Source organism: Chelonoidis abingdonii, chromosome 19, assembly GCF_003597395.2.
Source record: "Chelonoidis abingdonii isolate Lonesome George chromosome 19, CheloAbing_2.0, whole genome shotgun sequence".
In the NCBI taxonomy this organism is placed as follows: domain Eukaryota; kingdom Metazoa; phylum Chordata; order Testudines; family Testudinidae; genus Chelonoidis; species Chelonoidis abingdonii.
Window position 1 is genome coordinate 10,784,618 of NC_133787.1, and position 17,444 is coordinate 10,802,061.

The following is a 17,444-nucleotide window of genomic DNA, read 5'->3' on the forward strand; positions in this document are numbered from 1 at the left end:
CAGTGACCAAGGATTTCTCCCTCTAACCTCTGTACTTCAGCTGCATGCAGCCAGATTACATGGGCAACATGCATTTTGCTCTGAGAGAGCAGAGTTCTACGTGCAGCAGCTGGAAAATAGTAAGGCTTAGGGGGCTGAGAAATCCTCATTAACTGAAAGGTAAACTTGTACTCTTCCATGACTTTCATCTCTGAAGTGCATAGCTCAGTCTAGCTTGTGTTATGTTGCTAACCAGCACTACTGTATGGTGATATTGAGCACTCCTCTGTCTATCGAGAGGAGTAGAAGTCTACCTAAAATAATACAAACAAAATCCTATACATCATGGTATTGTGTTACTCCTAGCTGAATGTTGGGAAAGAAAATCCAAATGTTGATGATGTCAGACTGAAGTTGCATGTATCTCACATGTCAGAAGAAGGTGAAATTCATTTGTCTATTTGGAATGTAATCTTAATTCCCATCTGTTTGGTACACAGTATCCACACAGACCTCGAAGGTAGTATTATTAGATAAATGTAGTACGCAATGTGTTTTGTATTGGGCAGATCCTTGAAAATCAGCCTCTGTAAGTAAAATGCTAATGCAGACGTCTCTGACTAGTAAAATCCTTTCTTCAAACCCACGTGGAAGAAGACTCTCCAGGCAGTATTCCAGATCTGCTTTGTCTAAAGAAATAGAACATCAAGTACTGCCCTTTCAGTACATATGGTGCAGAGATAGTACTTCACTGCTGTGGGTATCAGTGTTAATGCTGAAGCATAATTAAGATAACTAGTGAGGCAAACATTTTAAAAAAAGTTTTATAAGAACTACTCGGACTGCTTTTTCTTTTCTTCTAGGCCTCAATTGCTGGTGCTTCTGAAATTAGATGAAGATTTGCACGTGAAGTATCCGAGGTTGTTAACATTTGCTTCTCAGCTGAAAGCTGGCAAAGGTTTGACTATCATAGGGACAGTGATCCAAGGGAATTTCCTGGAGAGTTATGGAGAGGCCCAAGCTGCTGAACAGGTGCGTGCTTTACCTATTGACATATAATAATGATTTTACACAATTGTAGTGAATGTTTATTAAACTTTGTGGAAAATGAAGCAGGCTCCAGTAAAGCAAAGCTCTTAAACACAAGCGTATTAGATGCCTGTTGCCCAAAAGTGTTTAAAGACATGCTTAAGTCTGCTGCTGAATTGGGGGAGTCTGAAGATCTAAAAACCATGTCATGGCTGCGGCATTAAGTTCTAGATCGTATGTGTATACATCTCTAGCTCATTTAACAGGACACATTGTCACCCAAATGAGAGAACTAATGTTTCATGATGTCGACTGATTCACATAAGGGATGATGTGGTCTGTAATTTTCTGAACTGATCTTGAAACATCACAATAGCTATTCTGAACCCATCCTATTTGCTGTATTTTGCTTATTCGATGTAACAGTAGAAGACTTATAAAGTCCATTGCACCTTTCCTAATGCTTAATCATTTACATCTGCTTAGTCACAGGATACCATGATATTCCCAGCCCCCCAACCCCCAAGCTGTTCTTGAAGATGTGGGAGGCAGTACTTTAAAAATGGAAAGCTAATTCATGTATCTGTGGGATAACCTCTTGCTACGGATGAAATTATTGTTCTGTTTATATCTTGCAGCCTTGTTATAAAGCCTTACAGCATATGAAGCCTTATACTACATATGATTCTCCTGTCCTTCATTACTCAAAATAGGGCAGTAAACTGCCCCTGATGAGTATATGCAGATGACAGCATGAACATGCATAAGAAGTATAATAATCAGTTGATATAGAGGACTTGAGTTCATTTTAATGGAGAACTTTTTTCCCTTGCCTGTCTTCCAGACTATTAAGAACATGATTGAAATTGAGAAAGTGAAAGGATTTTGTCAAGTAGTTGTAGCCACCAAGGTTCGAGAAGGAATTGCCCACTTGATACAGTCCTGTGGACTAGGTGGCATGAAACACAACACTGTGGTTTTGGGATGGCCGTATGGCTGGAGACAAAGTGAAGATGCGAGAGCCTGGAAAACATTTATAGGTATATGTGATGTGGTTAGACACATAGAACCAAGTTCTCTGTATTACTCTACACACATTATACTTTTGATTGAACAGATTTATTCTGCAAGTTCAGCATTGCTGTCCCACTATTTGCATATGAATATTAACAAAAAAAGTAAAATAATGCCACTCATTGACAGGTATATGTGTCTATATGCCATTTCAAATGGTTTTTAATAGATAATACCATTTTTTCAGTTAAAAAGCCTTTATAGTTGCACATTTACACAAAAGGAATAAATACATGTATTTTACGTGAGTGGTGATTTTATGGGTAGGTGGCACTTGCTCGCTGAATAGCCTTTTCCACTATAATTTTCTCTTACAGTACCATAGAAAAGTGACTGTCTGCTGTCTTCCCCTTCCCTGCAGATACTGTGCGTTGTACAACTGCTGCCCATCTGGCTCTGTTGGTGCCCAAAAATGTGTCTTTCTATCCTAGCAACCATGAACGTTACAACGAAGGCAACATTGATGTGTGGTGGATTGTGCATGATGGAGGCATGTTGATGTTGCTTCCTTTTCTACTGAAACAGCATAAAGTAAGGATGAAAAGAGCTAGAGAACAAATTCATCTGCCTACCACTATGTATGTGTCAGTGTGTGGTGTGGAACAGTGAGCCAGCAATAAGTGAAGATCCTCATACTGTTCTCTCAATACGTTTTTTCTTGTATTATATATTTATAAAAAATGTTTTTTGACCCACATGTACATTCTGCTCATGTACAATACGTTCTTATATTAGCAGAGTGTATCTTTTCCTACGTGATCATAACAGGAGTGGTGATACAAACTCAGAAATCTTTACCTTTTAAAAAAAATGAAAGGTACTGCATTGAAAAGGCAGTAGTCCCTGTAGCTGTGTTTGAGCCTTTTTAAAAAATATGGAGCTATACCTATCTCATAGAACTGGATGGGACCTTGAAAGGTCATTGAGTCCAGTTTCCTGCCTTCACAGTAGCACCAAGCACTGTCCCTGACAGTTTTTTGCACCAGATCCCTAAATGGCCCCCTCAGGGATTGAGCTCACAACCCTGGGTTTAGCAGGCCAATGCTCAAACCACTGAGCTATCCTTCTCCCAAAAGACTTGCACAGTCTTCTGTTGATAGCTTTGTAAATTTAATAAGAAGTGTACCATAAAGGACTCAGCAGACTGCTTATGGATACCTTTCTGAAAGTTGTCCCCCTCTCTATGCCATAGTTACCAATGATTGCACCTCTCCTGAGCTGCCTTGCGTTGCTCCATCTCCTGGCCTCCCTTAGAAGAGGCAGCCCATTATTCCAAAGTGTGGTGGTTATTAAAGACAAAGAGGAGGAACCTTGGTCTCCTTAAGTGAAAGGAATCCACTAACCTCTCGGTCATCAGAAGAGATGGTTAAAATAAGAACATTTAAAATCTTTCAGTAGTGCAGTATCTTTTAAATATAAGAGAGTATTTATGCCCACTGTGTCCAAAATGTTGTGCTTTTAAAATATAGTGCCCTGGGGATTTTTGGTGACTTTTTCCCAGTTTGTCCTCTGCAGGTAACTTGCTGGTCCCTACATCATGGCTTTAGGCTGGATGGGAAAATATTAAGCCTCCTGAAGCCGCTTCATCTTTGGGTCACTTGATGGGACCAGGAAACTTATCAGCCAGTGTAATGGCTATGATTGGTTTTGTCGTGACAGGAATGCAAGAAAAAAATTAATCTCACAAACCTGGGCATATAGCACACCAACGTTAAGTTATTTTTTGTTGAAGTTTAAAAGAATATAAAGATCATAAAACCCCCAGAAGAATGAAATATGTCAAGATTTTGTGGCAGACTCACCAACAAGCAGACCAGGGTGAATGAATAAGGTTTTATTGAGGTATCTCCTTCCCCCCGCCCCCCAAAAAAAAGAAAAAAGAAAAAAGTCATGGGTTTTGTCAAGGGAAACATAGCAGTGAAAAATGTGCAGACTCGCTAGTGAGAAACCGAACTGGGATTTTTCTTATGTTCTAGTTCATAGGACCATCGGGCTGGCCTCAAATGGCTTTTCTTTGTTATCTTTAAGCCAAAAGAAAAGCTGGATACAAATTTAGGGCCTGCCTTACATTAATGGCTCATTAACTGTGTTTGTTAAAGTCATGCTTGATAATCATCTCAGTTTGTCAACACAGTGCGTCAGCAGTGCTCCTAAACTATGCTTGATTTCTGATGGGAAAGTCAACAATATGGATGTGTTTAAAAAAAATCCATAGAGCCCAGTATAATAACTGTGTTGGAAAACAAGGGTGCTATATTTATTACAGTTCTGTTCTGTGTAGAAAAGAAGTTGTTGGTTCACGTGTTTTGAGAGTTTGTATTTTCTCCCATAGGTCTGGAGAAAGTGCAAAATGAGAATTTTCACAGTAGCCCAGATGGATGACAACAGCATTCAGATGAAGAAGGACCTGGCTACTTTCCTTTATCAACTACGAATAGAGGCAGAGGTGGAAGTAGTAGAAATGGTAAGGGACTGATCCTATTTCTCCTTAACGTTTGAATGCTAGTAAGTTGTTTGATTACAAAGAGGAATATTTTTCTTATTTCTGCAGCAAAACAGTGATATTTCAGCTTATACCTACGAGCGGACCCTAATGATGGAGCAGAGATCTCAGATGCTGAGGCAAATGAGACTGACCAAAACCGAAAGGGAAAGAGAGGTATGTCATTCACTATAGAAAAAGCTAAGGTGGATGAATGCAAGCGCTGTTCCTAGTACCATTTCAAATCCTTCATATAGCATAATAAAACCTTCATCAGTTAATACACAGACACCTCCCACATCTTGAAGAAAATGAACATTCAGTGTAGCCTTTTCAGTTGCTATGTCTGAAAACTAGGTTTATTCCTATTGATTAACATCTTGCCTGCATTCATGGAGCCATGCTACAAATGCTTTGTCTTAGGAAAGAGTGTATGATGGTCACATAAGCTGTAAAAAGCCTTTTGTGCATTTCCCTGAATGATTGTGATGTCCAGTTAGTTCAGAATACAAGTCTGAGGAAGTTTCTTGAAAGTCTTGAGTTTCCGATACATGCAATATCCTGGGTTTGTCCCAGTTCATGATGCATCCTGTTTTGCTAGTGTGGGTTTATGTCGTGTCTTGGATTCTGGTAGAACAAGGCAACTAATTCACTTGGCCACCAAAGCTCTTCAGTTTGTATTATCCTGTTCCATCTGAGCAGAACAGTTTTCATCAGCTTGGGGTCAATCTGTGCTGCCAGGTTCCATACTATTTTACGATGTCAAGTTCTCTATTTCTCTGTATAGAGACACCGCCATTGGTCCAAATTCTGGTTGACTCATATGCACCATAACCCTATTTGTTCTTTGTGTTAGTGAACTGCTCTGGCTCCTCTCCTGAACACAGGTGAAGAGTACAATGAAATGAGAGCTATTTAATTGGTGAAAGGGATCCGGAAAAGATAAAATTAACCTGTGAAAGCAGAACTCAACTTGCCATTTAAACACTTCTCAGGCCCAGCTGGTAAAGGACAGACACTCTATAATACGACTGGAAAGCCTGTATTCGGATGAAGAAGATGAGGGGGAGACAGTACCTGATAAAATTCAGATGACATGGACAAAAGAGAAATGTGACTCTGAAAAACGGAACCGGAACACTGCAGTGGAAAACTTCAGAGAACTGATCAGTATTAAACCGTGAGTCTCATTGGGGCTGATATCTCAGACCTCTTGGGGTTAAAGTTTGGCTGTGCTGCTGTCCATTGTACGCCATCCCTAATGACAAAATAACTTGACTTCCTTTTTAAAAAAATGTTTTAGTACTGCACAGGTCTCTCTTGCATTTAAATGTTTAAGGCTTTAACAGTGGAAAGTCAGCAGTTAGTCACCCTAATGCAGAGCTAAGCTTAAAAGTGGGATGTGGTTATGAATACTAAAAAAAAAAATCCCCAAAGTTCTAGAACTGGCCCTTGAGTTGTGGCTTCATAAAAGATGGAAGAATTATTTGTAATCCCTTATGTAATATATGTGTGTCTGCCAATAAACTAGTGCTGGATGGTCTCAGATACACATATATTACATAAGGGATTACAAACAATTCTTCCATTTTACATGAAGCCACAACTTAAGGGCCAATTCTAGAACTTTGGGGATTTTTTTTTTTTTAGTATTCATAGCCACATCCCACTGCTAAGTAACTCCGTGAAAATTCCTCAGTGTTTGAAATTCCTATTCATTGGTATAGGTAATTCTAGCATAGTTTACTCTTAAAAATCCATAGAAGTTCTGTGTTTAGATTTAAATTGATGTACTCTTATCTCCCTTTCATGCTTTCAGAGAGTGGGAAAACCTGTAAGTTTTTTTGCTAATTGTTTAAAAATGTTTTTCGGTGAAGAGGAGTGGGAAGATCTAGAATTCTCCCTAGATGAAAAGGAATGACATTATTAGCCTACATTTGATACTGTATAATGGGCCTGATCCTGCATGCTTGAAGTTGAGGGAAATTTGCCATTGCCTTTAAAGGGTGCGAGATTGGGTCCTTAATTCTTAAGGTGATAGGTCTCTTAGAAATAGGATAAAGCAAAGTCTGCAAGAGTTACCCTGTGTAACCAGGATTGACTCTGGGAAAAACAACGTCAGGTTTGAGCATTTAATTGTGTATTCAAGAATGGCATACTTCCGTTTGGGTGATCAAAGGATGTGTGTTATTGTTGGGGCACAATATCAGATGGTGGGAAAGCCAAAGTTCAGCCTGTTGTACAGAACAGAAGTTCGGGACAGTGCTGACTTGAACTTCTCTAGCTCTTTGTAGTTTTCTCACAAGCTTAAATACGCAAAGGACATGGTCAAAGTGCTTTTACCATCGTTTGCATGTTTTTACTCTCCATTGTTTGCAATAGTTTGCATAGCAGCTTGAAATGAGATTCTTTTCAGGTCCAGTTCTGTCTGCACATGCCCCCAGTCCTGTCCCCAAAGGAACATTGTTCGTAGTCTCTCTTGGAGCCTGGGTGAACCATTCCTTTCATGTCTACACCATACTAAATGGCATTTTCTCAGCTCTCTGGATAGATGCCAGTTTTAAGAGTCACCTTGGAAATGTTTTTTGTCTCTTTAGATCTCTTCCAAAAGTTGATTACAAAAATAACAATTCCTTCCTCATGTCCCCTAGTTATAGTACAGTGATGTCTTGTCTCTCTTGTCTGTGACCTTTCTGTTTCTGACAAGGAAGAGGCAGAGACTGTGCTCACTTTTTCAGTAAAACATACGGCCATAGCATGACATCAAAAGGAAGGTATTCTAAACTGGGCAAGTTGTACCCTGTTGTAAATCTTGCTCCTAAATAGTTCTGTGCAGCAGGACTGTGTCTTGGTAAAGTAGTGCAAACGAATCACCTCAGTGTATCTGCCACTTCCTGAATGTTTTGGGAAATTTATTCCTTTACAAAATGTCAACAAACATACAATCCAATTAATCATCACAAGATGAAAGCTAAAATTAAACTGACTTCAAAACCAAAAAAGCCTCCAGAAAAGAAATGAGTTCAGTAAGGCCTGTTACCGTAATTTGTAGCATGTAAAATGAGTACTTATCTAACCCCCTTCCCTGAAAAACATCAATAGTAATAAAGAAATCCTTATCCAAGTTGCAAAGGCTAGTTGATTTTCCCTTTAAGTCTGCATCTATCTGTCTGTCTTTTGTTTTGTTCTCCCTTTTTAGCCCTTATTAGTCACACTAATAGTTAATTTCCTATTGGAAGGAGACATCTTCTGCCTAAAAATGACTCCCTGACTCTCTAGTTGTTATTCAGCATAGATTGGTGTGCTCTGATCAGATTTTCAGTGTAAAAAATCCTGGATGCTTTCTGTGAGGATGCGAGTGTTTTGCAGCTCAAAAAACACAAGTGCACTTCTTAGAAATATGGACTGGTGTTGCTGTCACCAGTTTCTGAGTTATCTGTGAGACACGGAGTTCTCCGAATTAGGATTTCTTCTGTACTTTAGTGTGTTGAGTGGGGGATTTTTGGTCAGTGTGGCCTGGACTATTGTTTTGCCATGTGCCCTGAGAAAGAGGTCGCATATAGTTATGCTGCCTAAGGACCAGACTGTGATTCAGAGGAAGTAAACTGTGCTGGGCTTATACTCAGCACAATGTACCACATCTGACGTGCTGGTTGTGTTGACTGGTACAAGGGAGCAATAATGGCTCTGCTCTCCTTTCTGTACTGAAACCTGAGACATGGGTGGCCCATGCAAGAGAGGAAGGGGACAGTGCCTTATTCCCCTTGTGCGAATGCATGGGGCTTGTGATTTATTCCCCGGTGTAGGAGCCTAATGCCCTGCTGGAAAGCCCTGCTGGTATGGTGGAACGCTCCTTAGGTTGTTACAAGTTGTTGATGGAGACACTCACTTCAAGAATTCCAGCTCAATTGTGATCTGAGGTCACAGTGGAGGACCTTGGTATTTTCCACTTTTAATATTTGATAACCATCTACTCCAGCCTATGTCTTACTCAGTTTGGGGATGATCCCAAGCCCCTTGAAGTCAATGAGACTTACCATTGTCATCAGTCAGTCAGTAGATGAGACCCTCGGTGCAATAGAGTTTATTTTGTACTGGTGATCTTAAGGTGAATTTCTTATCTCATGCAGTCTGGCAATAGCTGCTTAGGAGAGACCGAGGCCAGCAATGGAATGGGAAATAAGTTAAATGATGCCTTCCAAACACAGATCACAAAAACTAGTGGAATAGTATTAGCTCTAAACACATGGACGTACAAATAACTCTGTACCTTTCAAATAAAACCTGGGGGGAAAAGTGTTTGATTAGTTGACTTTTTAAATAGTATTTTGTAGATATGGTCATTATAAGATATTTTTGTAATGATTTTTTCCCAGTTCAGTTTTACACGTTTTTTTTTCTAACAGTAAACATGTGATTCTTCAACAGGAACCAGTCAAATGTCAGAAGAATGCACACAGCAGTGAAGTTAAATGAAGTAATTGTAAATAGATCCCATGATGCCAGACTTGTTCTTCTCAACATGCCTGGCCCTCCAAAGAACATAGATGGTGATGAAAACTGTATCCTTTGAAAGAAAGCCAAGATGATACTCAGAAATATCCATCTCCCTAGCTAACCAGGTTCTTATACTTTGGCTATCAAAGGTATGTATTTAAACCAAAAGAAGTGTAACTTACTGTTCCAGTGGTATGAAAGTAGTAAATCGTCCTGTTGGGATCTTGGTAGTGCGCAGGCGGAAACCTGTCCACTGCTAAAGGGCCTCCCTCAGCCTAAGGGGATGCTCCACAAAGTCAGGATCTCAGTTAATTATGGGGGACAACTAAAGATATAACAAGGACAGGAGTTAGGTCACAGAGAGAAAGTAGTAAATCGTGGTTGTTGAGATACTGTAAATACTTTTAAGGGAAAGTCACGTCTGCCTTGCCACTCTCCTGTTCTGTACCCAAGATGCTTTACTAACATCACCTATCAAAGGCCCTGACCTGTCTTGTCTACACTCCTTTCTTAGTTTCTTTTTCTCTGTTGGGCCTGCATTCATAAGCTTTGGCAACAGTAAGGAAATTCAGTAGCAGGAATTTTTCCTCCTACAGAATGAGGCTAAACAATCTGACATTACTTAACGTGGAAATGATGTTTGCTCTTTCAAGGAATAGTAGCTACCTTTTTCTTATTGTACTTTGAAGCAGTTAATAAGAATGAATTCCTTTACACAAAAATCAACAAGGAGACTTGGGGAAAGGGATTAACGCTTACTGATTGGATTCTAAAGAGGCACTTAGTTTAATTATACTAACAAAAGATCTACTAATGACATGGCAACTTCAAATCTATCGTCTATTTGCCCCTATATTTGGAAATTTTTATAACAACTGAAATCTAGCCAGTCTGACATTTACAACTGTGAATCTGTAGGGGTGAGTAAGATGCGCTTCTAGGGTGGTTCACATTTTCAGAGAGGTTTAGAGCGTGTTCCTAGGAGGCAGTATGGACATCCTCTCCAGGAAGTGGCTTGGATAATACATGACTTTCGTGGATTCAGGTGTGTTTCTAAAGCAGGGAAAATGTTGAGTTTTTGTGTGACATTAAAATGGCATACTAGCTTCTTTAGCTTCCTATAGCTCAAAGTTTAAGGAATAGATGCAGCATGGGAGAAATTTCTGGGTAGTATCCATGAATCAGTTGTCCCTCTGCTTTTCTTACATCCCACTAAAGTTTGGCTTGGACTAAAATCTCATGGTGGACAGCTGTCCACTCCTGCCCTGTTATAGACCCAGCTTGCACTCTGAAGGGAGCAGTGTTTGAAAAATTTTAGGATATGGTTGAAACATGACTCAGAATTTGGCTGGGGCATCCCGTATATCTTGTGCTTGATGCTATATTGGTCCACATAGACAACACAGATCTGTCAGATTTAATCAAGTTGCAATAAATTAATTTACTGCTAAAATGTAATTTGGCCTTTCATTTGGTTTCAAAGCATAAACATTTTCAAAGTATATTCAGCCATGAATATGAAATGTTTTTATCAGTTTAAGAAACTTTAACTTTACCAGTTCTTCAAAAGTTTAACTGTCCTAGCTCTTTAAAAAGTTTGCCCATACTATTTAGAAGAACTCAGTCTCCCAAGGTTTGCAATTGACATACTAATAAATTCATTCTTAAGAAATCTAAGAAGATTGTTTAAAGAAATTGCTTAAGATTTTTAGTTACACTCAGTATATTAGAAAGCTTATTGTTATTGTATTACTGTTCAGTAAAAAGGATGTCAGTGACTCAGTGTCTGCATTTAAGTTATAAAATATCATTTGTCCTTGATTTTACTGATACAGATATGGAATTCCTGGAGGTTTTGACAGAGGGCTTGGAGAGAGTATTACTTGTTAGAGGAGGTGGCCGTGAAGTCATCACCATTTACTCTTGATTTAATACAGCTTTCTGCACCATCGCACATTTACGTTCGTGATGACAAAGGACATTCCAGTTTTAAATGGAGAAGAAAATAGATTTTCTCTCTTTCTCTCTCTCCTCCCCTCAAACAAACACAGACTTTCCATCATCCATCCAGTCTCCTGAATGACTTACTAGACTTTTCTCGCCAACCTTTACAGTACGCCATAGATCTTAGTACTGGTTCTATTGGTTTTCTGTCAAGTGACACTCCAGTTGCTACATACATATCTTCTGTATTGCAGCAGTACACCATCCAGCTGGCAACACAAGTGAATCATGAATCTACAGTTTTACTCATCTTCTGCTTTGATGCTCTGGCATTTGTGAATGTAGTTTTAACACTAAACCTATTTTTAGAAAACAGTGCTAACGAGCAGGGTTTTTAGAAACTGTATATAAAGTTAGGACTCGAAAGTCAGTTACTGTAACAAGATTTTAAAACCTTTTATATTCGTTTATGGGGATAGGATGACATTATATAGTTAGTTTCTGCTGAAGTTCACCTATAATGCATTTTCTAAACAAAACAGTAAGTTATAAGAAGTGTCTGCCAACCTACAGTTTTGTGGGTTCATGTCCAGAACTACAGTTCAAGTATTGAATAAGAATTTATACTTTAATACATTTATAGATTTAAATAAATTATGTTGATATAGTTGATTATGTATGTAGATTGCTACAAACAGTGTGTAGCTTCTGAGACTTACAGTTCTGTGGAGGAGGCAGGTCCCTATTTATTTTTATATTTATTTGTTAGAAACATTGGAAACACAGATGCAAACAGTCTAGGAGTTTCACAGAGAGGTTTCTTAAATCAACTTCAAACCATCAGCGGATCGAAGATAAGTCCTGTGCAGTTCTTCCCCATTTAAAATTCGTGCCGCCTATCATTGTATGATTCTGAGTATATTGAGAATCTAGTACATGGAAATAGAGATGCTGCATTGCACACAGCAACGGGTTGCACTTGCACAAGTACAGAAGCTGCTTTTTTGTAGGCTTGTCTTTTACCAAGCCCATTCAATTATACTTACTGTACAGAAGGATCATATTTTTTCAATAAAATGTTGCATCCACTTAATTATTAAGCAATGTGGAGTTCTATATGCTGTAATGCAATAGCCAGTGTGCACACACCATTCTTTCTATTGTATGGAATTGGAATTGTTCAACTACAGCTGCATAGACTGCTAACTGTTAAAGAAAAGTTAGAATTGACATCCCAGCCAAAGTCTTGTCTGACATTACCTGGTATATAATACCCTATAATAGATAATTGTGTGCTAACATATTTATGGGAGGAACAGAAGGGACTTTCTCTTCACCTTAACTGTTAGTGGTAGGCATATACGGAAGCATTAAGGTTGATACATTTTTTAATTCTGTCTAGGATAGCAGTTGATATAATCATATAAATGTTTTGATTTCTAGTAGCCGTGAGTTCCACAGACTGATGATACATTGTATTAAAAACTTACTAGTTTCCAAATGTGTGACCCTCTAACTTCTTTCCTTCCCCTCTTCTTCTATTGTAGAAAGATAATGTGCCACTTCACATTATGCAAGTGTTTCTTTGACTTGATCATAATGACACCTAAGTGTTTTTACTGGATGGTTACAATTAATACTGTACAAAAGTATCTGTTAGTGAAATGGCACGGGCTGGGAATTTTTTTTATTTAATTAGGAGATGCCGATATCTGTCCCTGTGTATATTGGGGTTGCTATGGTGTGTAGCACAGTGTAACCTGGGGTGGATAGAGATGTCTTACCCAGTGTGGGCACAGAGGTATCATTATGGAATTATATCACGTATTCTGTTTTCCTGATCTCCTCTTCCTGTTGCAAGCACTCCTGCTCTCTCCGCTGCTATCAGTGTAGCCCCGATATAATCGGTGTGTGTATGCCAGAACTCTGGTGAAACGATCCAGCATGTCAGGTCACTGACGGGTGGGTACTACAATGAACTTCTCTTCACATTTCCATGCTTGTTCTTTCCCCCTTCTCAACCCCACTAAGACAATTCACACCCTTGTTTAGGGAACTGCGTCCTTAGAGGGAAAGGACACATGGGTCGCTCCCAGTAAAATATGTCTGAAATATGGGATGGAGTTTTGAAGAGCACTGGCACAATTAAGGACCCTGGGGCTTGCTCTGTACTGGAGAACTGATTTTTTGCTTAAAAACTAACTGTACTGGAGCCCAGGCTCTGGAAGCATGAATCTGTGCTGTCTCATGTGGACACCGTGTTTTATGAAACTCACAATGGAGCAGTATTTTCCATGAAGACCACTGCAGTACTCTGCTATTGAAGCTTAGCTTGTATAGCAAAATGTTGAAGTTTAGACACTGAAATCCACAGGAGGGAGCTAGAGTGCTAGTAATTTGGAAGTTTTGTTCACTTGAAGAAACACAGTTTTTCGGATGTTTATAAACCAGTGCTGAGGCTCAATTCTCATTGAATTTTTCATGTTATTTATTTACAAATGTGTCAGAGTACTGTAGGTACCTGGCATGTAATCAGATGAAGAAACAAACCGCCCACTCATTCAGACAAAAATAAATCAAGTTCCCCATTTCTCCTATGCATCATTCTAACAATATTTGTTTGTTTAGCAGTGCCTTGTGGTGTGCTCTGAAGGTGGACAGATTAAAATTACACTGGAGTAATTATACACTCCTCATTTAGCCCCATTTGTATGAAGGTATTGCCAAGGCTAGATGCTTGGTTAAATTCAGAGCTGTACTTTCAAACCAGGGGAGTGGTTGGTTTTCTGTGTTCAACAAGCACGGCACTTGCTAAAGCCATAACAATCTCCAAGACAATCATTTTCCTAAGAACTGGGCAAAAACAGCAGGCCTAAGAAGTATCCAAGAAGATGTCATTCAAAGCTCAGTAATTTTAGAGGAAACAATGCCTGCTGCCTTATTCCAAATACCAGGTGCCCCCCAGCATGAGTTTTGGTCATGGCAGGCTGCAGCAGTTGTTACAACACAACATGGCAGGTGCCAGGCCTGAAGACAATCTCTCCCAATAGCCTCTCACATCCCAGTCTCCAGCCTCTAATAACTGGGGTGCTGTGTTCCATTTGTTCAACCCGAAGTGCTAAGAGAGCTGGTCCATTTAGTTTTGGGGTTAGACTGTTCTCTGACATCATGCATTTCAGGCCTCCCTTTTTTTTTTGTAGGACACATGGCAGTCAAAGTCTGGCACACACTGGAAGCAATGGGTCTGAGAGCCGTAGCCAAGGGTCGGCCCCCTCATTATCATTAATCTGGCGGTATTGCAACAAATGGCATTGCATTGTAGTGGTAGTAATGCTGCAAGCTGCCCATCCATGATGGCACATTAACAACTTGGTCAAGCATGGTCAAATATATTTAGGAGGGCGTGTTGAGCAAGTATGCTGTGGAGCCCCTGACATTTGATATGGTAGCGATTTGATTAATTGGAAGTGGATGGGCAAACTGATGCTCTGAGAGCTTGGATTAGATACATTCTTTCATGTTGCAGAATCTAGAGGCTTAGATAAAAATCCAGACTTTGTGCAGCAAATCTCACAAAACCATACACACACACACACAAAATATCTGGTATTTCTTGCTTTTCCATTGGGCTTCAAGAATGGACTTTCTCAGTATCCACATTTAGGTATTTCTCTTCAGTGTCAGCCACCAGCAGAAACTGCAGCCAGGAGTGTGGAAATGAAAAACAAAGTAAATAAAGCTTTGAACACCCAAAAGTAGCTTCGTGTGAGGATGTCTTGATGTGTACACTCTCAGCTGGTTTGCCTACTTATAAGTTATTTTTGTATGACTGAGAACAGAAATTGGCCATAGTCTGGCAGGACTTCAAAATGCTATTGGATGACTGTCTTAAGGCAGGCTACAGATCTACTTTTTCCTGAAGGTTTGACAGACAACATAGGAATATACTGTTAGGTCGTAAGAACTATTGGTCCTGGAAACAGTTATACAAACTTTAAATTAAAGACTTAATGAGAGTAATAAATGACTTAAATGTAGCACTTTGCAAAAGTGAGGCCACGTCTAGACTACGCGCCGTATCGGCGCGTTAAAATCGATTGCTCGGGGATCGATATATCGTGTCTAATCTAGACGGGATATATCGATCCCTGAGCGCGCTTATATTGATTCCGGAACTCCACCAACCCAACGGAGTTCCGGAATCGACATGGCGAGCCGCAGACATCGATCCCGCGCGGTGAGGACGGGTGAGTAAATCGATTTTAGATATTCGACTTCAGCTACGTTATTCACGTAGCTGAAATTGCGTATCTAAAATCGATTTTACCCTGTAGTGTAGACCAGCCCTGACACAGCCCTCTTTAACTGAATACGCAGGGTATCTGTCAAATGTCTCCTTATTTGAAACAGTTTTCTGAATTTATAACAAATTCATGCTCTGCTTTCAGTTTAATATTTTACTAGTTAAAACCTCAATTTGGTTCTCATTAGATAAAAAACAACAGCTACCAGAGCTCAAAAAAAAGTCGGGGCGGGTCGGGGGGGGAGGGGAAACAGCAGAGAAACATTAAAGAGCTAAATGAAATATGTAAATACTGCCTCATAATAAGCTGGCAATATTCAAGGCTGAATGTATTTTTCCATGGGTCCCTTTCATCTGCTTTCACCTGAGAATCCACATAAGCATTTCCCATAATAAAATGCTTTGTGGACCAGTCTGCTTTTCTCTTTCAAGGACAAGCACAGGGCACTTCCTCAAAGGCCAGCTGTACCAGGGGTAAAGCACAGCCCTGCTTATTGTCTTGAGCCTTTAAACCAGCATAACTCTTGTCTTGCCAGAATGGCTTAACCCCTGCCTTTCATAAGGGGTATGTTAGGCGCTGTTCCATTCATTACCATTCTTGACAACTTGTTAATGAAGTCATTTCCCAATGTAAAGGGATGGACAGCTGAGCTAGCAAACCAAAATGAATATTTAAAATACAAATCCAATGAATACTTTCCTCTACCTTTCCTCTGTCCCTAGGGTATGTTGTTGCAATTAGATCTTCATATTTACCTTAATTGTTAACTCAATTTTGAGAAAGTTTATGAAGTGTCACAATAACACTGACGGAAAAATGGGAGACAGACGGAATTAGTCTAAATAGAAAAGCCTACCAATCTAATTCAAGGAATGTCTCATGCCTGGTAAACAAAGGTAGTGTGGGTTTAAACCAGTGCATCAAAATTGGTGCATCAGAAATCAGGGTTGTTAATTGGTGGACAAAATAATGAGAGGATGGAATGTTCTGCCCATGTCTCCCTTTGGGGGTCCTTAAAACACTTGAAAATTGGGGGAAGAAGCATGAGTGCAACAATTACTGAGTGATCCACTGTAACACTGCTGGATCTTTGTTATCTGGTCCTGAGAGCTGTTCTGGCCAGGTCAGAAAGAGGGACCCAGATGATATTGCCACCTCCACTGGCTCCGGCTGACACCCAGACACCACCTGGGATGTGAGACCTCCTCCCCCCTTATTTCTCCTCTTTCCTATCTCTCCTTTTTTGCTTCTGTGTCTGGCGTAGCTGACCAAAACTATATTTTTACAACATTGCTGTAAGACCGTTGTAAAATACCATCTAAAAGGCTGTCAACCAAGGGATTTTGCCTTATAAAAAAACTCCCTCACCCTCTTGCTGGAGAGAAAGGGAATAAAGAGTGTTAATAAAATAAAAGCCTTAATACTTTACGTTTCAAATGCTTGAACCAGTTTTCCTTCTTTTCTGCATCTTTAGTAAAAGGTTGAGCAGATGTTTGCCATGGTAGTAAGAATGTATACCAAACTCAAACCTGGTTGAAAACTATTTAACGTTGGACAGTGACTGGGTTATGTTAACACTTTTGACTCTCTGAGCCCACATATTCCAGCTAAATTAATACAATAGGCAGGTTTAGCCGTGTCACTCCCATGCCTTTCTTCTTCTCTACGCTGAGGGCCAGATCCTCAAAGGTATTCAGGCTCCTAACTTCCATTAACACAGGATTTTAACTGAAGTTAGGAATCTAAATTCCCCCTGGGCCTAGGTCTTTAAATCTGTAAGGACACTGCTGTGGCTACAGCTCAAGAGTTCTCAGTTGCTCATGGCCACTTCTCCATTCTGGTTTTGTCCACCTAAAATGCAATATTAGATTTCAAAGGCTGTGGGTTTCTCCTTGTGCCTCGTACTCCCTTTACCCAGGTTTTCCTCCTGCCGGCCTATAGTCAGTATTTGCATGGAAGGAAGTTGAGCTAAAACAGCCATAACTGGGTAAAACCATAAGACTGACTTTCAGAAGTGCTGACCAACTCCAGCTGCCTTTGCAGGCAATAGGAGCTACCCATGCTCAGCATCTCTGAAACTCAGGCCATCGATCTTTAGGAGGCATAATAGAAATATGAAAACTGCTTTGGGGTTG

General features: G+C 39.9%; 1 protein-coding gene across 3 annotated transcripts in view; it reads left to right on the forward strand.

Annotated features, from left to right (window-relative positions):
* The window catches only part of SLC12A4 (solute carrier family 12 member 4), a 104,504-nt gene extending 91,998 nt beyond the window's left edge, over nucleotides 1–12,506 (forward strand). For all 3 annotated transcript variants that reach the window (XM_032773514.2, XM_032773513.2, XM_032773518.2), the window contains exons 17-24: nucleotides 843–1,011; nucleotides 1,853–2,048; nucleotides 2,444–2,613; nucleotides 4,415–4,546; nucleotides 4,634–4,741; nucleotides 5,560–5,744; nucleotides 8,993–9,126; nucleotides 10,897–12,506. In XM_032773514.2, the coding sequence (XP_032629405.1) occupies nucleotides 843–1,011; nucleotides 1,853–2,048; nucleotides 2,444–2,613; nucleotides 4,415–4,546; nucleotides 4,634–4,741; nucleotides 5,560–5,744; nucleotides 8,993–9,126; nucleotides 10,897–10,988 (1,186 nt within the window). In that variant the 3' untranslated portion in view covers nucleotides 10,989–12,506. The remainder of the gene's footprint in view (nucleotides 1–842; nucleotides 1,012–1,852; nucleotides 2,049–2,443; nucleotides 2,614–4,414; nucleotides 4,547–4,633; nucleotides 4,742–5,559; nucleotides 5,745–8,992; nucleotides 9,127–10,896) is intronic.
* The last annotated feature ends 4,938 nt before the right edge of the window (nucleotides 12,507–17,444 follow it).